At 40.6% G+C, this 23,797-nt stretch overlaps 1 protein-coding gene across 2 annotated transcripts in view; it reads left to right on the top strand.

Annotated features, from left to right (window-relative positions):
- Nucleotides 1-23,797, top strand: part of PCNX1 (pecanex 1) — a gene marked incomplete at its 5' end in the record, with an annotated part of 162,115 nt that overhangs the window by 6,571 nt on the left and 131,747 nt on the right. For both annotated transcript variants that reach the window (XM_081100644.1, XM_081100643.1), the window contains one exon: nt 23,390-23,598. In XM_081100644.1, the coding sequence (XP_080956770.1) occupies nt 23,390-23,598 (209 nt within the window). The remainder of the gene's footprint in view (nt 1-23,389; nt 23,599-23,797) is intronic.

Raw genomic sequence — 23,797 nt, 5'->3', positions numbered from 1 at the left:
TTTGTTAGCTTGTAGAAAAACTTGTGAATTTACAAAATGTTTTAGTATCTTTTGTTAAAGATGTTTTCTGATATTTGAAAAATTACTCCAAGTTGTAAAATTATTTGGCTGTTGAAAAACTAGGAAAGTTTATATTTCTTTTTCAGGTTTTGAATACGCAGGTAGTTTGCTTTCAGGAGCTGATTGTACTGCAAGTTCAATGATGTTTTTCCAACATTTTACTGTGAGAATTTTCAGACTTACAGAAAAGTTGAAAGAATTCTTCCCACTACCTGGACTCTGCAGTTTTTGTTTATTACACGTCTGCGTCTATTCACCTCTTTATCGAGGCCCTTTCTTTTTCTTTTAAAATCCATTTTTATTGATTTCAGAGAGGAGGAAGTGAGGGGGAGAGTTGTGGTTGAACGTTGGCCTATGAACCAGGAGATCACAGTTTGATTCCTCTGACCTCCTGCTTCATAGGCCAGCGCTCAGCCACTGGGCCATGCCTGCTGGGTGGCCCTTTCTTTTTTTTTAGAGAGAGATGCGTGTGAAGTTACAGGCACCAGTACAGAGCATCCCTAAACACTTCAGTATGCATATCATTAGACTTCTAAAAGGCATAAATCCTAGGTGAATCATTGGATAAATTTTTGAGTTTTGATGGTTGAATACACATGTGTAGTATCCTGTTGTAGGACATTTAGCATCATTGGAGGAAGTTCTTGCTTGTCCTTCCCAGTCAGTCCTCTCCCTCTGGGCTTTGGCCTGATTTTCCCCCCATCATTGATTAGTTTATCCTGTTGTAGAACTTCATATAAATAGAATCATGTACTTACACTTTGTGTAAGTCTTTTTCACTCAGCATAATGTTTTTGAAGTCATCCATGTTGTGTATATCTGTACCTTGTTCCTCTTTATTGCCAAGCAGTATTCCTTTGTGCGAGTGTACTACAGTTTGTTTATCTGTGCTCCTGTAGATGAGGACCTCTTTCCAGTTTTAGATATTTTGTAAAAGGTGTCACCCCAACATGAGGATAGTTTTTTTTAGAACTCAAAGAAATTAGAAACCCAATTGAATATAAAAAATGTGTTTTCTTCCCAAATAAGACCATGTTTTATTTATTTATTTTTATTTTTTAAAATATATTTTATTGATTTTTTACAGAGAAGAAGGTAGAGGGATAGAAAGTTAGAAACATTGATGAGAGAGAAACATCGATCAGCTGCCTCCTGCACACTCCCTACTGGGGATGTGCCTACAACCAAGGTACATGCCCTTGACTGGAATCGAACCTGAGACCCTTCAGTCCGCAGGCCGACGCTCTCTCCACTGAGCCAAACCAGTAAGGGCAAGAGCATGTTTTAATTTAAAATAAATTAATGATAATGGCATACCTTATCCTCTCACTTAAATTTTAGAAGACTGCAATACTGTACTTTTATTTATTTAGTATTTAGATTTTTCTCTTTTTGTCAACACAGTAGAACCTTTTTGTTAAAATATATCTATGCTAAATCAAAAATTATAGATAAATCAGTTGAACATTTTAGTAATCAAATCATTTGGAGCTTACAAATACATATTATGCTTTTTCCTTACAAAAATGGGCTCATAAAATTTGTACTGTTTGAAGCCTCCTATTTTGCTTGACTGTAGATTGTGAATGTTACCTTGTGGGGAAATAAAAAGCAATTTGAATAGCTGTCTAGTAGACCATAGTATGGATATGTTACAGTATATTTAATCATTTGGTTATTGGCTCTGTAGGTTGTAGTTTTTAGCTATTTTGAAAACAGTAGTGTGAATATTCTTGTTAGTTAAATCTTTGTACCAGCCTTTTGTATAAATTTCTGGAAGTAAAGTTGGTGGATTATAGGATATGCATATTTTTATTTGATAAATAATCATTTTTAAAACTGAGTGAATTTTTACAATGAGAGAGAATATATATTGAAGTTGATAATATGAGGTTCCTGAGAAGGCAAAGTAGGTTTGTGGTCCAGGAAGCATAGTTAGCAAGGGATCAATCTCTGGAGGAAGGAAGGAGGTAAGGATGAATGCTGATGGAAGAAGGGATAAGCATTTGGTGGTGAAAGGTGAGGTAGGTCTTTTATGATTTATGTTGAAGTGCAGAGTTAGTGTTTTCTGTTGAGTGAAGGGGGAGGTGAGGAGGATATTCAAGGTTTGCAGTGGATTCTTATTTTTGGAGAGTGGCAGTGACCTGACTAGCAAGAGGATGGTAGGATTGCCAGGCCGTTTTGAGGGTGCCTTTGAGGTTGGAGAACATGAGTTCAGAGTGTTGAAGAGAAATGTTAAGGAGAGAAATTTGGGGTTATAAAATTTATTTGGATGTTACCAGCATTATAGATGATAATCTAAGCTACAGAGTAGATAAAACCTGGGAAGAAAGTATAATTCATTAAGAAGAAAATGGCTCAGTGGAGAAGACCAGAAAGGTAAGAGTTTGAAAAGGAAGAAAGTAACCTGTTCCAGAAGCCAAGGCAAGAGAGTATTTTGAAGAAAACAAAATGGTTGAAAATGCCAAATCACCTAATTTAAATTTTCATCAACAATATTAAAAGTACTTGTCTTCCCCCCCTTACTCAACATTTTCCAAAACGGTGTTAGTGTGTTAAATTTCTTATTCAGTGGAATGTTGAATGAAATCATTTCAGTAATAGTTTTAAATATATATGTATATTTTATTGATTTTAGAAAGGAGGGGAGAAGGGGAGAGAGAGAGAGAAACATCACCTATGAGAGAGAATCACTGATTGGCTGCCTCTTGCACGTCCCCTCCTGGGAATTGGGCCTGCAACCCAGGCATGTGCCCTGACTGGGAATTGAACTGTGATCTCCTGGTTCATAAGTCAGTGCTCAGCCACCAAGCCATGCTGACCTGGCAGTAATAGTTTGTTTTTGATAATAGGCAGAATTTCTCTTAAAGTACTTGTCTAATTCAGACTTTCTTTTTTTAAATTTAATTTTGTTTAAAGTATTACAAATAGTTCCTCCCCCCACCCCCATATGTCTCCTTTTTTTCCCCATTGACCTCCCTCCTAATTCAGACTTTCTTAGTCCAAATTAAGGATGTTATTGCACTAACATATGTCACATAACTTTTATCTGATTTTTCCTATATTGTGTACTCAGATAATTTTCAGAGCAGGCAGGTAAACAAGCAGAAATGTTTCTTTGAGAGATTGATTGCTTCTTTCTATTATTTAATCTGAATTAAGTCAAATGGTTTTCCTGTCTCTCTGCACAGCAGGAGAAGGCAGAGAATTAGTTTGTGCTGAGGACATCTAGGAATAGTAATGCTAAAATAGTATAGACAGGTGTGGAAAAGAACAGATTACAACAAACATTCTGTAGATTTTACTACTGTTGACTTCTTTACCATATAGATAAATTTTACCAAATCCCAGTGAAATGAGTAGTTAATGATTCCTTGGTTCCTCTGCCTGTCCCCCAAGAAGTTGATTAAATGCTTTCTTTGGTAGAATTGTAAAAAAGTTCAGACTTTCCTTCTTGTCCTTTATCTTTAGAATCTGAGGGAGTTTGCATCTTTTATAACTTACACTGTTGGTGCTAGTCTCTGTTGCTTTGTGTTATAAGAAAGAAAAGAAAACCTAGGGCAGAGCAAGCCATTTCCTTTTGAGGTTTTAAGGAAAAAAAAAAGTCCTATTCTGTACTGCTTTGTGCAAACCACATAGAACCCTGAGTGCCAACTGCCCTAAGAATAGGCAGGAAGATTAGTCACAAATTTGAGAAGCTTGAATCACATATCTGGCTGTTTACTTCTTCTAGCCCTCCTAACTCCCTGAATGTTGTCTAGACATAAACTCAACAGATTCATCCTCCATAGTTAACATCTTTAAAACTTTGTTTTGTAATAATTTTAGATTTACAGAAAAGTTACAAAAGTAGTATAGAATTCTTTTATACCCTTTGCCCAGCTTCCTCTAATGTTAAAACTTTACATAACCATGGTGTATTTATTAAAATTAAGAAATCAACATGGTAGAGTATTATTAACAAACTATTTGGATTTTACCACTAATGTTCCTTTTCTGTTTCAGGATCCCACCAGGATAATAAATTGCATTTAGTATCATCATTTAAAAAAATATATATATTTTATTGATTTTTTTTACAGAGAGGAAGGGAGAGGAATAGAGAGCTAGAAACATCAATGAGAGAGAAACATTGATCAGCTGCCTCCTGCACACCCCGACTGGGGATGTGCCCACAACCAAGGTACATGCCCTTGACTGGAATCAAACCTGGGACCCTTCAGTCTGCAGGCTGACGCTCTATCCACTGAGCCAAACCAGTCAGGGCTAGTATCATCATTTTTAATATGATTTTCTTATTGTGTCCCTTATCATGCTGAGATTCTGTGTTTTTAAAGAATTTTACTATTTATAACAATTTATTAAATTGTCATGAGAAAAATTAGTAAAAGGTTTTATGTTTGTGATACATTTTAGATGTACAGAAGAGAGTATTCTTTTTTAAAAATATTTTATTGATTTTTTACAGAGAAGAAGGGAGAGGGATAGAGAGTTAGAAACTCATATTGATCAAGCCTGCAACTGAGGTACATGCCCTTGACCAGAATCGAATCTGGAACCCTTCAGTCCACAGGCTGATGCTCTATCCACTGAGCAAAACTAGCTAGGATAAGAAGAGAGTATTCTGAATGAGTTTTTTAAAAAATATATTTTTTATTGAGTTCAGACACGAATGGAGAGGGAGAGATAGAAACATCAGTGATGAGAGAGAATCATTGATCAGCTGCCTCCTGCACACTCCCTCCTGGGGATCAAGGCTGCAACCCAGGCATTTGCCCTAACTGGGAATCGTACCCGGAACCCTTCAGTCCCCAGGCCGATGTTCTGTCTACTGAGCCAACTCGCTAGGGCTGAATGATTTTTAAATCATGCATTGACTATTAACCTATGTTAGGCTATTTGAAAATGGATATATTTTACATAAGAAGAATTACATTAAATGAAATAATTCTAAAGATGAAAAAGTCTTTATACCTCAATCATACAGAATGGACATGAGTGTCTTAGATTCCTGTATAATGCTGCTTTTTCCTAATTTATAAATTGGAGGCACTGAGACAAATAAACAATCATATTACACGGTAGAATACGACTAATCTCTTATGTGTCATAAAGTACTCAGGAATTGGAAGAAACATCCAGTTATTTCCTAGAAGGATTTATGCAGAGGATAATTCATACATTCAAACATTACTGTATATTGGGTAGTGTGGTGGGCCTTATGGTGGGGACCTTCATGGGATTTATTAGTCCTGGAAGAGCATTTCCCATAATCTTCCCATCAGGCAAAGGAACCTTTGTTCTGGGGAAAAGGTTGTTTATTAAATGAATATGTGTTTTTGGGTATAGTGGTTTGCTCTACTACCAAGTATTATAATACTAGAGGCCTGGTGCATGAAATTCATGCACTCGGTGATGGTGGAGGGGGTCCTTCAGCCTGGCCTGCACCCTCTTGCAGTCCAAGAGCCTTCAGGGAGTGGGCCTGAACTGGCAGTTGGACATCTTTAACACTGCTGCAGAGGCAGGAGAGGCTCCCGCCACTACCACTGCACTCGCCAGCCATGAGCCCAGCTTCTGGCTGAGTGCGCACCCCCTGTGGGAGTGTACTGCCCACTAGGGGGCAGTTCCTGCATTGAGTGTCTGCCCTCTGGTGGTCAGTGTGCATCATAGTGACTGGTCTTTCTGATGTTTGGTTGATTTGCATATTTGCCCTTTATTGTATAGGACTAGAGGCCCGGTGCACAAAAATTTGTGCACTTGGGGGGAAGGGGGTTCCCTCAGCCCGGCCTGTGCCCTCTCGCAGTCTGGGACCACTCGGGAGATAACGACCTGTTGGCTTAGGCCTGCTCCCAGGTGGCAGAGGGTAGGCCCAATCCCTAGGTGCAGCCCCTGGTCGGGCTCAGAGCAGGGCTGATTGGGAGTTGGGGCACCGCCCCTGTCATGCACAGAGCAGGGTGGATCGGGAGGTTGCGATGCCACCCTCAGTCACGCTCAGGGTAGGGCTGATTGGGGGGTTGGGGCACCGCCCCCTGTCACACTCAAGGCAGGGTCGATGGGCAGGTTGCGGTGCCACCCCCTGTCATGCACAGAACAGGGCCAATCGGGGTTGGGGCGCTGCCCCCTGTCACTCACAGAGCAGGGCCCATCAGGGGGGTTGGGGCTCCATACCCTGTCACGCACAGAGCAGGGCCAATCAGGGGGTTGGGGAGCTCCCCCCGTCACTCACAGAGTAGGGCCGATAGGGGAGTTGGGGCACCCTCCCCTGTCACACACACAGCAGGGCGGATCAGGGGGTTGGGGCGCCGCACCCTGTCACACTCAGGGCAGGGCCGATGGGGAGGTTATGGCTCTACCCCTTCACACACAGAGCAGGGCCCGTGGGGGGGAGGGGTTGGGGCGCTGCACCGTCACACACAGAGCAGGGCCGATCAGGGGGTTGGGGCACCGCAGCCTGTCACACACAGAGCTGCAGGGCAATCAGGGGGTTGGGGAGCTCCCCCCTATCAGGCACAGATCAGGGCTGATCAGGGGGTTGGGGCGCCTTCCCCTGTCACGAACAGAGCAGGGCAGATAGGGAGGTTGTGGCCCCGACCCTATCACACACAGAGCCGCAGGGCGATCAGGGGGTTTGGGCGCTGCCCCCTGTCACGCTGATCCTGGTGCTGGGAGGCATATTACCCTTTTACTATATAGGATAGAGGCCTGGTGCATGGGTGGGCGCTGGCTGGTTTGCCCTGAAGGATGTTCTGGAACAGGGTGTGGGTCCCTACTGGGGTGCCTGGCCAGCCTGGATGAGCGGCTGAGGGCTGTTTTCAGTCTGGCGGGTGACTGAAGCTCCCAACCGCTCCTTTTTTTCTTTTTTTCTTTTTTTTATTCTGGGCCAGCTTTAGCTCTGAGGCTCCAGCTCTTAGGCCCCCGCTGCTGAAAACAGGTTTCTGGCCTTTGTTTACCTTCTGTATTTGAAACAGTGTTGCAATCCTGCTGGCTGAAGCCCGGCGACTGAAGCAGGTTTCTGGGGTTTTGTTTAGCTTCTATATTTGTAACATAGTTGCTTAGAGTTGCAGCTCAGAGGCCGGCAGCGGCAGGCGGGGAACATTGGAGTCCTCCGTCACTGAAGCAAGCAAGCCTCATGTTTGCTTCCAGCTGCCTGGCTGCTGCTGCCATCTTGGCTGGCAGTTAATTTGCATATCACCCTTATTAGCCAATGAGAAGGGTAGCGGTCGTACGCTAATTACCATGTTTCTCTTCTATTAGATAGGACTAGAGGCCTATATAGTGCACAAATTTGTGCATGGGTTGGGTCCCTCGCCTGGCAATTGGGGCCAGTTGGGTGGGCCAGTGGCTGGGAGGAGGTACCGCAGGAGGTTGGCCTCAGCAGCAAGCTAACAGCCAATTCCACCAGGAATCGGGCTCTCTCTGCCCTCCTATCTGGGTCCAGGGTGCGGGTGAACCAGACTCAGGGCTATCAGGGCCCCAGCAGCAAGCTAATCAACGGCTGATTCCGCAAGGAATCAGGCCCCCTCCTCCCTCCTGTCTGGGCCCAGGGTGTGGGTGAACCAGATTTGGGGCTGTCAGGGCCCCAGCAGCAAGGTCTGGGTCAGTGTGCATCATTGCTACTGGCTGGTTGTCTGGTTGTTGGGTCGTAATGGTTGCTTAGGCTTTTATATATACTAGTTGTACCGGTTAATGCGGATTTTGTAATCAAAGAGAACACGATAATTTCAAGAGAAACATCAAAAGTGCTTTATTCAAAGTAATGTCCATCACTAGCTACACATTTCCCCCATCTTTCAGGTAATTTGTGGATACCGTCCCAATAGAACTTCTCTTGTTTTGAGGCAAACCATTCAGAGACCCAATTTTCCACTTCTTCGTACATTTTGAAGTGCTGCTCAGAAAGTGCGTGTGCCATTGATCGGAACAAGTGGTTAATCTGAAGGAGCAAGGTCTGGTGAATATGGCGGGTGGGTTAATACTTCCCAGGCAAGACCTTTTAACGTAACTTTAACTGGTTTTCAAGTGTGTGATGGTGCGTTATCATGAAGCAAAATTACTTTGCCGTGTCTTCTGGCCCATTCTGGTCGTTTTACAATCAAAGCATGGTTCAAATTGACCTGGATGTTCTTTGTCTTTCACATCGAAATCATCACTTTTAAAGCATTTAAACCAGCGTTCACAAACATCTTGAGATGGAGCATGTTCACCATAAGCTTCCCAAAGTTTATGATAACTTTCAGCAGCACTTTTCTTCAAAATAATGAATTAAAACTTCCTGCAAATGCTCTTTTTTTGGCACAAAATTTCATATTTTTAAGTGTAAAAATATCTATGATGTTAACACCTTCAGAAAATTTGACATAGGAAGTTTTGAAGCTTGTTGTCAATATAACAAAATAGCATACATATCAAATCGCATATACAGTGGGGCCTTGACTTACGAGTTTAATTCGTTCCATGACGAAGCTCTAACTCAAATTACTTGTATGTCAAATCAAAAAATGAACGAGTGAGACACGTGATGCTGGGCTGATGTTGTGGTGTTCACTGTGACGTTCGCTGCGCCAACTAGCGGTCGGGTATCTGAAGCTGGCTCGTAACCTGAATTTTAGCTCGCAACTCAAAGCAAAAAATTGGCCAAGAGAGGGCTCGTATCTCGAAAAACTCGTTAGTCGGAACACTCGTAAGTCAAGGCCCCACTGTATATCAACATATGTGTAACTCCATCTATTGAAAAAATCTGCATTATTAACCGGTACACCTAGTAAAGATATCTAACATGTTAAGGCTTTCTAAGTGAATTATTTTTTTAACTTTTCAGTATATTATTTATGTTCATAATATTACTATTCCTGGTCAATATCTGGAATGGTTAAAAGAAATGTAAAAATAAAGTAATGAAAACTCCAGTAAAGCAATTATTATTTGCACTAAGTAGTATTCTGTTTTAGTTATACCGTAATATATATTACAGATGATTTTCACAAGTATCGTGAACCTTAAGACAGAACCCAAGTGAACTTTCAAGGGAGTAAATATTTTTGGGGAGGCATTTAAATAGTGAAATCCTCAATTTAAAGATTTTTTTAAGTGAAAGTAAATACAGCTAATTAAAAAAATTGAACTGTATTATCAAAGTGTCTTTTTTTTCAGTGTTGCATATGCAGTATGTGCTGTTGAAGAATAAGCTTAAAATAATCTTATTTTTCCAATTGCTTTAAATGAAGATTTTCAAGTGAACAAGAACGTTGAAAGAATAATACACGATCACCCATCTATCTACCTAAATTTAACATTTAGGACCTTTTAAAAAAAGTCACATTTGCTTCTCCTGTATATCGATATATGATATATACCTACATACTCATTTTCTCTCATAGACATGTGTTTATACCTGATGCGTTATGACATGTCATCCCTCAATTATCACATTGAAAATAATGAACATTAATTCTCTAGCATCTAGTTCATACTTTGAATTTCCCAAATATTCCAAAAATGTCATATATAGCCAGTTTTTCCAAATCCAGGATTCAGTTAGGGTTTAATAATTTCTCTCTCATCCAAATTGACTTTTTAAAAAATAGGATAATTATCTTATGGAATGGTCTACATTATGGATCTGTCTAATTGTGATGTCATGTCTTTCCTCTCTATTCTCTGTAGTTACTGTAAACTTAAACCTTATTTATTGTCCAAAGTTATGGTTTCTAGAATCTATACATTATAGCATGATATTAAACATGGTTAGTGTTCTTTTACTAATTTTCCTTTCATTTTGCTTTGCCTTTGATTTGGTAATCTTAAGCAATTACTGACATGTTTATAGCATTTTTTTTGTTCACATGATCATGCAGTGTTACTCAAGTTCTCATTGTGTTATCTATTTTGGTTTTCTAAATTTAAAAAATGTTTTTATTGATTTCAGAAAGGGAGTGGGGGGGGGGGGAGAGAAATGATGAGAGAGAATTATTGATTGGTTGCCTCCTGCACACCCCCTACTGGAGATTGAGCCAGGAACCCAGGCATGTGCCCTGACCAGGAATTGAACCATGATCTCTGGGTTCATAGGTGGAAGCTCAACCACTGAGCCACACTGGGCAGTTTTCTTTCTTTGTAAAGATATCTGTAGGTAAAACAAGGAAAGTCGAAGCAAAATCACAGAGTGCACTATATAGTTCTTCATGCTATTCTAGGCATTGACATGCAGCTTTCAGCTAATTAGAGCTTTATTTAGTTTTGCTTACTAATAGGGGTGAGGAGAATTAGAATTCTCCATGAGATGGTTTCAAACTACATGCTCTCTATTCCTCTGCTCATTCTGAGTCACTGCTCATCTCTTTTCCTTCCTGTAGCAAGGTGCATATCACAACACAGGCTAGAGTGAGGCTGATGTAGGGATAATCCTAAATTTATCTATTTTTTAAAAGGATTTATTCAACTTTGAAAGATTGTTAGTAATTCTTTGTATAGTCCTTATTAATTCGCTTGAGAATTGCTTGCCTATTGCACATGTCACTTGAGAATAGCTGGCCTATTACACAGGTGATAAATGAGACAGAACCGACATTACTTTCCTTCTTAAAAAAACAAACGAGCAAAAACCCACCATCTAATAACTGGGAATTAACTTGCCTGAGGTCCTGTATTTGCTTCACTCTAAGAAATGGTTGTCTGGGGGAGATTCTACTCATGTGAATTTTGAAAACAACTCCCCTAAATGCACCAACAGAAAAGCCCATAAGTGATTTGATGGGTACCTCAAATTAACCGTTACCCTGTGCAAGGTCTAGTTTGTTATTCTTCAATGTCTGAAAACATACTTTTGATTCTGGCTGAAGTTGCTGGTTTAACTCATCTTTTATTTTATTTATTTATTAATTTTTTTTTAACAGTGAATAAATTACTGAATAACTTTGATTCTGGCTACATTGGAGGCTTTTATGGTACTGATAATAGTAACAATTATATAGTGCTTTTTATCCCTTATAATATATTCCTTGAGCATTTCACCTTCCAGTTAAAAACCATTATTAGGTTGTTAATCAGGAAAACAACATTAGCTGTAGAAAATGTTCCAGACTGTACTCAAGTATATATAGTCCAAAGTAAAAGTCCAAAATAAAATCAAACAATGTTATGGCAATACTGTGGTGCACATTTATGTATATAAGATTGTACTGTGAGAGTTTATAGTATAAGTTTCTAGAAAAGAAATTGCTAGGTCAAAGATTATGCACATTTAAATTAAACAATGTTGCCACATTACACCTCAAATAAAGTTTCACCAATTTATATTCTCACCATTGTATGTAAGGACCTGTTTTCCTTTGTTCTCACCAACATTGTTTATTATGAATCTTTTTCACTGTGGTAGTGAAAAATGGCGTATTGTTTTAATTTCTTTTTTTTAAAATACATTCTTTGAGTATCTTTTCATACACTTAGTAGACACTCAACATTTATACCTTTTTGATTTTTAGAGATATTGGAAGGGAGGGAAGGGGTTGGGGGAGGGGGTGGGAAGAGAGAAAGAGAGAGAGAAACATCAGTATGGGAGAGAGACATTGATTGCTTGCCTCCCACACTTGCACTGACTCTGTGAGGGATTGAACCTGCAACCCAGCTCTTGATTGGGAATTGAGCCTGTGACCCTTCAGTCTGCAGGCTGATGTTCTACCACTGAGCTACACTGGTCAGTGCTGTAACAATTTTAACTTTTTTAAAATATTTATACTTTTTTTCTTGTGTACTTGCTTTGCATGGTAATTTACATATCTATATTAAATAATGCTGACAATATGGGCAGCCTTGCCTTATTCCCTACTTTAATGGGAATTGTAGTGTTTTACTATTAAGTATATTATTTTTGTTTGAAATATAGATTGTTTTTTTCTTTATCCTTTTATGGAAGTATTTATTTGTTTTCTGGTGACTTCTTGTCACTCATTATCTGAATAGTATTTACCCTGATGTTTTACAAGTCATATCTACCTTATCTTTTTCGTAGCTCATTTCTGGTTCCTCTGAACTACAGGGTATTCCCAAAAATGTATATACATTTGAATAATTATAAAGGCACAATAAGTTAAATTTGAAAAGAAATATCAGTTGAGCTATCAGCTGTTCAAGTATGAATATATATTTTGGGGACATCCTGTATTTCTACTTAGAGGTCTTTTTGTTTACTTAGCTTTGATGTCACTACATTGTTTAAATATTATTAAAACCATTACATAGCCCTGGTTGGTGTGGCTCAGTTGGTTGGAGCATTGCCTTGTACTCCAAAAGGTGGCGGGTTAGATTTCTGGTCAGGACACATACCAAGGTTGGGGGTTCGATCCCTGGTCAGGATGTGTGCATGTGGCAACCTATCGATGTTTCTCCTGCACATAGATGTTTCTCCTCTCTTCTCCTCTCCCCTCCCTTTCTTTCTCTTCTCCTGTTCCTTCTCTTCTCTTCTCTTCTCTTCTCTTCTCTTCTCTTCTCTTCTCTTCTCTTCTCTTCTCTCTCTCCTTCCTTTCTCCCTTCCTCTCTTTAAATTCAATTTAAAAATAAATGAATGAAGAAACCCACATAGTCATTGTGCTGTATATGCCCATGGATGATCTACTTTAGTTTTCTGATTTAATCTTCATCACCTAGGCACGGGTCAATTATTAACTCCATTTCTAGCCCTTCTCCCCTCTCTGGAGAACGGAGAATGAGGCTGAAAATTCCAAGCTTCTTGGTCTTTCAGATGATAGCAGCCCCTCCAGGAGCCCACCAGGAGTCACTTCATTAGAATAGGAGACATTCCTATCCCCTAGGAAATTCCAAGGGATTTAGATGTCAGGAACTGGAGTCAAAGACCAAATATTAGAACAAAAGATTCTCCTTGTTTTCTTATCACTTAGGAAATTCCAAGGGTTTTAGGAGCTCTGTGCCAGGAACCAGGGGGTAGAAAACTATATATATATATATACATATACATACACATACACACACACATATATGTATATATATATATTTTTTTCTATTATTTCTCAGGGAGTGATCAGGGAAAAAATATCTAAAAAGGAACATTAGGAGGACAATAATGAGAGAAAGTTGAAAAACACTGCTTTGGAGGGAGACTGTCTAGTATAGTGATTGAAAAGTCAAATTCTACACCTTTGGAGTCAGACTGGATATAAATCCTGTTTCTACCACTTAACTGCTGCCAGCAAATAACTTCATAGTCTCAGTTTTCTTATCTGTAAAATGGGGATAATAATATTTTCTTCAAAGGACTGTTGTGAGATATTCATTTGAAGCACCTGGTGCTTGGTAAAACACGAAATTAGTCATTTTTAAGAAGAAAAGGGTTTTTTTTAATGCAGTATTACCATTCCTCAGAAGAGTATCTGGGACTTATAGGTTCACTAAGTATATGCTGAATGAATGAATGAGTGAATGAATGAATAAAGCTTTTATCCATTAAGTGTGTCAGAGTTGTTACAGAAAATGAGGAAATGGCAGCTTTCATATTTTACCTCACCTTAAGTCTTGAGTGTGATACATTACCTAACTTTAGCATTTACCTTTAAAGGTAGGAATCCTCCTATCTAATAAAAGAGAAACATGGTAATTGGCGTACGACCGCTACCCTTCCCATTGGCTAATCAGGGTGATATGCAAATTAACTGCCAGTCAAGATGGCGGCCGGCAGCCGGGCAGCTGATGCGAACAGGGAGGCTTGCTTGCTTCAGTGACGGAGGACTCCAACGTTCCCCGCCTGACTTGCCGGCCTCTCAGCTGCAACTCTAAGCAACTATGTTGAAAATATAAAAAAACCCCAGAAACCTGCTTTACTCAGCCGGCTTCAGCCAGGCGGACTGCAACATTGTATCAAATACAGACGGTAAACAAAGGCCAGAAACCTGTTTTCAGCAGCCGAGGCCTCAGAGCTAAAGCTGGCCCAGAATAAAAAAAGAAAAGAAAAAGAAAAAAGGAGCGGTTGGGAGCTTCAGTCACCCATCAGCCTGAAAACGCCCCTCAGCCCCTCAGCCAGACTGGCCAGGCACCCCAGTAGGGACCCACACCCTGTTCCAGAACATCCTTCAGGGCAAACCAGCCAGCCCCCACCCATGCACCAGGCCTCTATCCTATATAGTAAAAGGGTAATATGCCTCCCGGCACCGGGATCAGCGGAGCCGCGAGGCCTCCCGGCACCGGGATCAGCGTGACAGGGGCAGCGCCCCAACCCCCCTACCCCACAGGCCCTGCTCTGTGTGTGATGGGGTAGAGCCATAACCTCCCCATCGGCCCTGCCCTGAGTGTGAGAGTGGCGGCACCCCAACCCCCTGATGGGCCCTGCTCTGTGTGTGACAGGGTACAGAGCTCCAACCCCCCCGATGGGCCCTGCTCTGTGAGTGACAGGGGGAAATGCCCCAACCCCCTGATTGGCCCTGCTCTGTGCATGACGGGGTGGCGCCGCAACCTCCCCATCGACCCTGCCTTGAGTGTGACAGGGGATGGTGCCCCAACCCCCCAATCGGCCCTACCCTGAGCGTGACTGAGGGTGGAATCACAAGCTCCCGATCGCCTTGCTCTGTGTATGACGGGTCGGCGCCCCCAACTCCCCAATCGGCCCTGCTCTGAGCCCGACCAGGGGTTGCACCTAGGGATTGTGCCTGCCCTCTGCCACCCGGGAGCGGGCCTAAGCCAGCAGGTTGTTATCTTCTGAGGGGTCCCAGACCGCGAGAGGTCACAGGCCGGGCTGAGGGGCCCCCCCTCCCCCCTGCGTGCACAAATTTTTGTGCACCGGGCCTCTAATCCTATATAATAAAAGCCCAGCAATCGAATGGCGGAATGACCAGAACAACTGGTTGCCCAGTTGCTATTTACGCACACTGACCACCAGAGGGCAGACACTCAGCGCAGAGCCACTTGGCTGACCAGGATGAGCAGCTGCTCCCACTGCGAACCCTGGGCCTACGGGCAGGAACCCGGGCTGCGATTGTTGCCTCCTTGCCCCAGGCTCCTCCTCCTCGCTCCCTGTCACTTCCTCTGGATGCCAGCAGGCTGCGCAGCACCACCGCAGAGCTGACCCCAGAGGCTGGGAGGCGGGTTCGAGGCCGCTGCAGGACTGAGGCCTACTCCGCTACCTCTCAGTGCTATTGTCCTTGGACCTGGCCCTGACCAGGTCCCCTGGAGAGGCGAGTGCTCCGGCTCCATAGAAGATGCCGGACCAGGGAGCAGCTGCTCAGAGGATGGATTCACAGCTGCTTCGCTGACCAGGATGAGTGGAGCTCCCACAGCAGGCCGATCCCCGCAGGCCATGCCCTGCACCAGTGCATGAATCCCGTGCACCAGTGCATGAATCCCGTGCACCGGCTTCTAGTGGATTATATAAGCATGCAATACCATCACTCTGTTTCAAGCAAATTGAGTGAGCTCAGGGCAAAATGATATGTGGGTTCTATTAATACTCCAAATAGAACTAATTTACTTTTAATTTATAAATTTTACTGATTTACATTCTTATGTTGGGATCTCAGCTTATAGTTTATTCTTCTGAATTTTAGTGAAACACTAAAAACTACAATCAAATAACTTTAGGGAAAACTTTTTGTGTGTGTGTGTCATTATTTTATTTCAAAATATTTATTTTTACTTGATCCTCATAGTTTGACTTATCCTTTGCTTTATACTTTTGTTACTGAATTAAATTATTTTGATTTTTAAGCGTTACATTTGAGCTGTTTTGTGTTTGTGTAATATATTACATCAGTAGCAGCATAGTCAATAAGTGCAAGAAGAATCCCATTATTTTATATATATTAGCCTATAAAATAATCCCATTGAATATCTGAACTGGTATTTTGTGAGATATAGTAAAAAGATAACCTGGCTCCTATCCTTCAGAATTGTAAAGTGATGTTGATAGTGCTTGTTAATGAATTCTTATTTTCGCTTACTATGAATCCTGAAAAATTGTTTTCATAGGCTATTCAGAAACAAATGGAATAAAGAAATAGGCCAACTTATTTAATTTGGATTTTATGAGAGCTTCTGGTCCTCATATTTACCATTTAGATGAATTGTTTTCATAAATTTATCAAATTGTTGTTTCCCCCCAAATTACTTGGATTTACGTAGACTGATTAAACTAATAAAAGAGTGATTTAGACACCAAATTGTCAATTTACTGATTTACAAAAGGAGATATGAATCAAGGTAGTTCTTTGTATTGGATATTGGTGCCTCAAGTTATATTCTTATGATTTCATTTTGGGAGTTTTTTGGTAAAGAAGGAAGTCCAGCCTCTAGATATACATTTGTATAATATTGAAAGATAACTCTGTACTATCTCTTTATTTTATTAGATGCATAAATATCTAGACCTTTCTGTTTTTGCTTGCTGTTCTTGCATATTGTAGTAACCAGTTATAATTTTCAGCTATTGTTTATTACACCATAGGTTGGCTGCTGCTTGATGGTTTGGGAATATACCTATGTTAATCTCATCAGGAAACCACTGCAGCACATAGGATAGGATGGATCAGTTTTGGAAAGGATTTTTCTGAATCACTAATTCTATCGAAATAGTTTAGATTATTGGGTATTTGTTACTTTCATTTGTGAAAAATTTCTAGACTTTCAATGTGCTATCTTGACAAATTCTTTTAGACAGGAATTGTTTGGAGACCCTTTTGGAATTATGTGACAATTGTGTTTTGTTTGTTTTTTTACCTCCCTTTTGTTCTCTGTAGTAATCTAAAGATGATTATGGAAACTGAGGGAAAGCTCTGTTATAAAGTACATTGTCGTCTTTTTCCTTTCTATCATTTTGTTCTTGTTTTGTAACATTCCATATCTAGTTCATTATATTTTCATATAAGGCTGGATCCCTCCCTCCAACTATTCCTCAACAACAACAACAACAAAAAAACTAAACCATAGTATCTGAATCATTACAGTGTCTCTTATATTCCCTCCAATTCCCTTACTCTCCCTCCAATTGCCTTTTTTTGGGTTTTCAACAACACTACATGGTTTTCTAGAAAAGTCCTAAAAAATTAACATAGATATAGTAACTATTATTAGTGGATAACTTAACCATTTCTTTGATGATTAGTGAGATTGAGCATCTTTTCATATGTCTGTTGACCATCTCTATGTCCTCTTTGGAGAAATATCTATTTAGGTTCTTTGCCCATTTTTAAATTGGATTGTTTGTTTTTTGGGTGTTGTTGTATTCTTTATAAATTTTGTATATTAACCCCTTATTGGATGTATCATTGGCAAATATCTTCTTCCTTTCATTCAGTAGGTTGTCTTTTCATTTTGTTGATGATTTCCTTTGCTGTGCAAAAACTTTTTAGTTTGATGTAGTCTCATTTGTTTCCCTTGCCTGAGAAGATATAGCAGTAAAAATATTGCTAAGAGAAATGTCAGATTTTACTGGCCATGTTCTCTTCTAGGAGTTTTATGGTTTTGAGTCTTACATTTAAGTTTTTAATCTATTTTGAGTGTAAGAAGCGGTCCAGTTTCATTTTTTTTACATGTATCCATCCAATTTTCCCAACACCATCAATTGAATACACTGTCTTTATTCATTGTATGTCTTGTCACATATTAATTGACCATATAGGTGTGGGTTTATTTCTGTGCTCTCTATTCTGTTCCATTTGCAGATCATTGATTTCTGACTGAACTGGTATGAATGCCTAGTATGACTACATGATGAGCAAATCTCAGAAATCAAGAAGTTAACTAATCATGGCATAATAGGACTAAAAAAAACAGCTTGTCTTTTTTAATGTTACAGCTTTTTGCTATATGAGATCTATGAGATAGGTGTTTAAGATGTATAAGAAGAATACTTGAAGTCTGCGATGATTGCTTGCAGAGGTGTGACCTTTCCTAGTTATGTAATGAGGGCCTTGTTTGTCCATCAGTATTACACCACCTGCTAAACCACCTTCATTCTCTGCTGTCCACTGTTTGTGGTATCTTGGCAAGAAGTAAAACCAGCCTTATTATACAAGTAGTTTATAACAATAGACAGACTTCTACATGAAGATAAGATAGATTAGCTTTTATCACCAGAGGACAACTTATGTGCTTGGTTGCACCAGCATTACTGGTAACTTAAAGATGACATCTCTATATATAAAACCCTAATATGCAAATAGACTGAACGGTCGAACAATCGAACAACCAAACAACTGAACAACTGGTCATTATGACGTGCACTGACCACCAGGGGGTGTGCATGGAACATGGTGGGTGTTGGCAGGTGGCAGAGCATGAAACATGGGGGGTGTCGGCCACGGTGGGATGGTGGAGCATGTGAGCAGTGGTGCCAGACCAAGGTGGGGTGCCGGTCACTGTCATCGGGCGAGCCTCCGGTTGTTACTGAAAATTCTTTGCTCCCGTGTGCTGCGGTCCCGCCCAGCGCTTGCACCTGCTGCCAGCACTGGCCCTGTTCGCACCCGCTACCGGTGCTGGAGCCACCACTTGCACCTGCTGCAGGCACCAGTCCTGATCGCTTGGTGCCGTCAGCAGGTGTGAGTGGCAGCTGCCGGCCCCGATTGTCTCTGAGGGCTTCTCCACCTCCCCTTGCTCCTGAGGGCTGATCGGGACAGCAGCTGCCACTCGCACCTGCTAATGGTGCCAGCCGGCCCCGCTTGCACCCTCTGCTGGCACCAGCCCAAATTGTTCCGCGCTGGCAGACAGGACGGGGGGGGGGGGGGGGGCATAGAGGATGGGCCAAGAACCACTCCTGTGCCCATCGCAGCCTTGCGGCCCACAGTTCCTTTCAAGGTGCAGGAATTCGTGCACTGAGCCCCTAGTCTACAATAAAAAATTGTAACCTAAAAAGGTAAAATGTGTCCTTTTGGAAATACTAGTACTTTTGGTTGTTATGTAACACAGTTAACCTTAAGTCAATAAGTACTTGCCAAAAAAATTTTGAAATAGATGTTTTAATTTAGAACTGGGTTGTTGAATGGGATACAAAAATTGTATTTTTATCAGAAACGTAAGCAGTTTTATCTTGTAAAAGTTTTTTTCTTCAGGGAAAAAAACCCCTGCTTTTCCATGAGAAGCTGCTTGTTGGTAAATGTATGATGTCTCTGAAAATCTTTCTTTGAAAACACAGTATTGATATATCTAATTTAATCGATACTAATAAAAGGGTGGGGGATCAGGCTGGCAGGCAGGTGAGTGGTTAAGAGCCAGCGGTCCTGGATTGCGAGAGGGATGTTTGACTGCCAACCCCTGTGGGATCGGGCCTAAACTGGCAGTTGGACATCCCCTGAGCGGTCCTGGATTGGAGAGGGTGCAGGCCGGGTGCACACATGAATTTTGTGCACTGGGCCTCTAGTAAAATATAATAGTGAACAGTACATACTACGAGGTTTGCTCTTTGATATATAATTTCTAAAACTAAAAAATAGATGACCTGACTAGTTTCTCGTTTTTTGGTGTTTGATTTTAGGGGACCAGTGAAACCCATGTAAATGCAGACATCTTTTAAAATTTTCTTGTAATATTACTGAAGCACAGTACAGGGAGGGTTTATGATCCATTTATGATTTGATACTAATATTATCACTTGTGCGGAGATCAGCTGAGAGGCCCTTGAAGTAATGCAGGTAGAGTAGAGAACAAAGTTATACAACAGCCCAGTGTGTACCTATGCACTTTATCTCTTTGCGGAAAGTGAAACTGTGGCAGCACAGCTCAGCTGTCACCTGGAAACCTCAGGGTAAACTCTGACAGGGCTTAAAAAAACCTGTATAAAAAAACATAGTATAAAATAAAGGGTTCCATTTGTAGTTTGAGTAGGAAATACAAGCGTTCATCATCTGATACTAGTTTTCAGTATGAAATGGTCACATACTTTTTGTTTTGTTTTCAGTCTTTTCAATAATCAGTGTTTAAAAGGAATTCTGTACTTACTATATATGTAGATCCTACACATTTTAGTGTGTTTCTTGGCACTCAATTATCTACTGCTTTTGGCAATATGATAGTAGGGAAGGGAGAGTTTATTTAGATCTGTTTTAGGCATTCATCTTTGACTCATTTGTAGAGGCAAATACGATAGACTATTCAATATTAAGTAGTTTCTTTTATCTTTTCCCACGTGAAGAGGCCATTAACATTTCCATTGTCTGCCACTCTGAGTAATAATGGAGAGATTGCTCTCTTTCCATCCACTTGATTAATGTAATCAATCATTTTTATCTTAGTATGGACTACGGTGAACAATGATGGAACTCTGACTCGTTTTTCATTGACAAAATGGAATTGGTATTGTGGTATATAGTAAAACATGCCGTGGCATAGGTATAAGAAACCTTGTTTACTTTTGTTGCTTTGATATTATTAAGATGGTAATTTTTTTTTAAATATATTTTATTGATTTTTTACAGAGAAGAAGGGAGAGAGATAGAGAGTTAGAAACATCGATGAGAGAGAAACATCGATCAGCTGCCTCCTGCACATCTCCTACTGGGGATGTGCCCGCAACCCAGGTACATGCCCTTGACCGGAATCGAACCTGGGACCCTTCAGTCCGCAGGCCGACGCTCTATCCACTGAGCCAAACCGGTTTCGGCTTAAGATGGTAATTTTGACTAAGTCATTCAGAGTCTGTAGGTCTAAATTTCCTGTTTGGAAATGAGTGTGTTGAACTAACTGATCTCCAGGAATTCTAGTTCTTATGTGAACATAACACGTGTAAACCAGCATCATGCAGAATTTTTGTAAATACTCTGAGTAGTATATGGGTTCATATTTGTGTTTACTTTGAATTTTTTATTAATTTGAATGTGTGTGTATGTCTGTGTATTTTCTGCTTAACTTATTCAGAGCTTCTTTTTTTACACAATGAATGCAAAGTTTATTAACACTATAAATTAAACAACTTAGAATTTTAAAATCAACTACCGGTTGAAACATTTTACAGTCATTTTTAAGAGATTTGGTTTTTAAAATATGGCTTAAAATCCTTTTAGCATAAATTGCATTTTTAAATTTAGTATTCATTTTTAAGTACTTAAGCTATCTTAAGTACTTACAAATTTTTTTAAAGTACTTAACTCTTTTAAACCTGATGTTTGTGGATTTTGTAAAATTTTAAATACATTTTTCAGCTTAAAATTGTAAGTCTAAGTCAGTTATTCAATCATGTTTTTAATTGGAATCACAGTTTTATTATTTTTTATTTTTTTAATTTAAATTTATTATTGTTTAAATTATTACATAATTCTCCTCCCCCCCCCCCATTTACCTCTTCCTTGCTGCCCCACAGTTTTATTTCTTATATACCCTAATTTGAATGACTTCTTAATCTAAATATTTAAAAATACCAAATATATACCTATTATGCCCATATCTAATCCAAAAATATTACTCTCCCTCCCAAATAACTTAAGAAGAAAATAAAAAGCACACATTTTAATTACATCCGTATTCTACACCTGTCTGTTTCACCAGGATCTTTTCAATTTTACCATCTCAAAAATTTGAGATTATCTTTCCAAGCAAATGTAGTTATGTTCTCAGATAAATGAAAACATTTGGAATCTAGAGCTATAGACATCCAGTGTGATTTTTTTTCCTTCTTATGAATGTGGACATAAGTTGAGTCTAGTTTTATAGTCTCTACCAATAGTGAATCTGAGGCCATCATAATAATAAAATGCCAAGAGGCGTCACGACCAAGATGACCAAACAACTGGTTGCCATGAGGTGGCATTGACCACTTCTCGGTCCCTTCCCCCGCCCCCCGCCTGTGAGCAGGGGCGGGGCGGGACAGGCGACTGGCGAGTGAGCTGAACTGCTGACCTCTTGGTTCCTCCCCCTGGCCCGCAGGCTCCTATGGATCAGCGATGGTGAATGGGGGAATCAGGGTGGGTGGCGGGAGGACCGGGCTGGCTGTCAGGCCATTGGGATCACCAGCTCATCCCCAGCTGCTTGGGGGCTCAGGCCTGCGGGAAAGCGGGCGCTGGCAACTTCACCTCTATGTGCATGCGCTGGGCTGGCTGCTGATAGAACGTGCTATCCAAGTGCGCTGTCCGCTTGGGGCCGCTCATGCCAGGACCGGTAGGTCCCAGGTGCACCCGGCAGCCTGCATCAGTGCCTCAAGCCCCAGTAGCAGTAGCATCAGCTGCGGTGGTGCCCACGTGAGCGGCCCAAGCAGGCAGCGTGTTCCATCAGTGGCCGGCCCAGTGCACGAGCATGGAGGTGATGTCTCCCGATGCCTGCTTTCCTGCAGGCCTGAGCCCCGGAGCAGCCAGGGATGAGCTGGTGATGCCTGACAGCCTGGCAGCAGAGGCAGCGTTCGGCCTGGGGACTGGCGAACAGGCAGAGGATGGCCCTGATCGGAGGAGGCTAGGCCTAGGGACCCTGCCTGCACGATTTAATCATGCGCTGGGCCTCTAGTACCTTCTGTAATAAGTCAAGTGGTCGTGAAGCCTGCCACTCCTGGACTCAAGTCTTCATCACTGAATCCTCACGTGTGATGAGTCTGTAATCCCTATGTCCAGGATGCTTCTGACCTGTTTCAGTTTAGTTTATTACTTGATTCTGTTCTGTATTATGTTATTTGGCAGTCTATAATTTCTAAGTGTTTTAAGTGTTTAAGTATTTTTTAAAATAAAACATACTTGGGTTTTGCATGTCTCATGTCTTAACTGGTTTTACAGTCACAGTTCTAAGGATTCAAATGACAGTTTTAACTTGCAATTTTCTAGAACACAAGGAATGTTTATATCGTTAAAAAATTTACAGAGAGCACATAAACAGAGATTATATATATTTGGATCACAACCCTGTCTTACTCATGTATTATGTAATGTGATACCTTAACTCTCCAGTTGTATATTATAAGGTCTTTGGCATGGACTTCATGACAGAACTGTCCAGTGGAAATGTACTGTGAATCACATATGTAATTAAAGTTTTTCTAGTAGCCACATTAAAAATAAATAAAAACAGATTTAAGTAGTCTTAATAATATTTTATTTAATGCAGTACTATGTTATTTCAACATGTAATCAATATAAAAAGTATTGAGATGTTTTACACTTTCTTTTCATAGTGAGTCTTCAAAATCCCATGTTATTTTATTTACAGTGCACCATTCAGTCAGACTAACCACATTTCAAGTGCTTAATCGCCTCATGTATCTAGTGGCTACTGTATTGGGCAGTGCTGTCTTTTACTTTTGCAGCTTAGTAATAGTAACATAGTGTGTGTGACTCTGTATGTTTATTCTTAGTTACATATTTCTCTAACTGAATGAAATATAAGATATTTAAAAATGCACATCTTTATTTTTTTCCTCTCAAAGGCCCTTCCTTCTTCCATGATTATAGTAGCAGTTTATTGTCCTGTGATAGCTGCTGTTTTCATTGTTCTGAAGATGGTCAACTATCGACTCCACAGAGCACTGGATGCTGGAGAAGTTGTAGATAGGAATGCAAATGAGTTCAAAGATCAGCGAGCCAAAGCTGAGCAAGGCAACTGTTCAATCAGGAGAAAGGACAGCAATGGACCGAGGTAAGGTCCCCCATGTCACTCAGTTTGTAATGATGTAGATTCTGCATGATACAGTGATGTGATTATTGTGCCCATTCTGTAACATGGTTTAAGGTAGTAATAGATCTTACCACTATAGATACAATGAGAAGTACAGGTTGTCACAGTAGTAGATCACAGCAAAACTAACTGGCATATCTGTGGGTTAAATCAATATCCT

The sequence above is a fragment of the Myotis nattereri genome (genome assembly GCF_964212035.1).
Source record: "Myotis nattereri genome assembly, chromosome: 1".
Lineage (NCBI taxonomy): Eukaryota > Metazoa > Chordata > Mammalia > Chiroptera > Vespertilionidae > Myotis > Myotis nattereri.
This window is presented reverse-complemented; position numbering and strand designations above follow the sequence as displayed.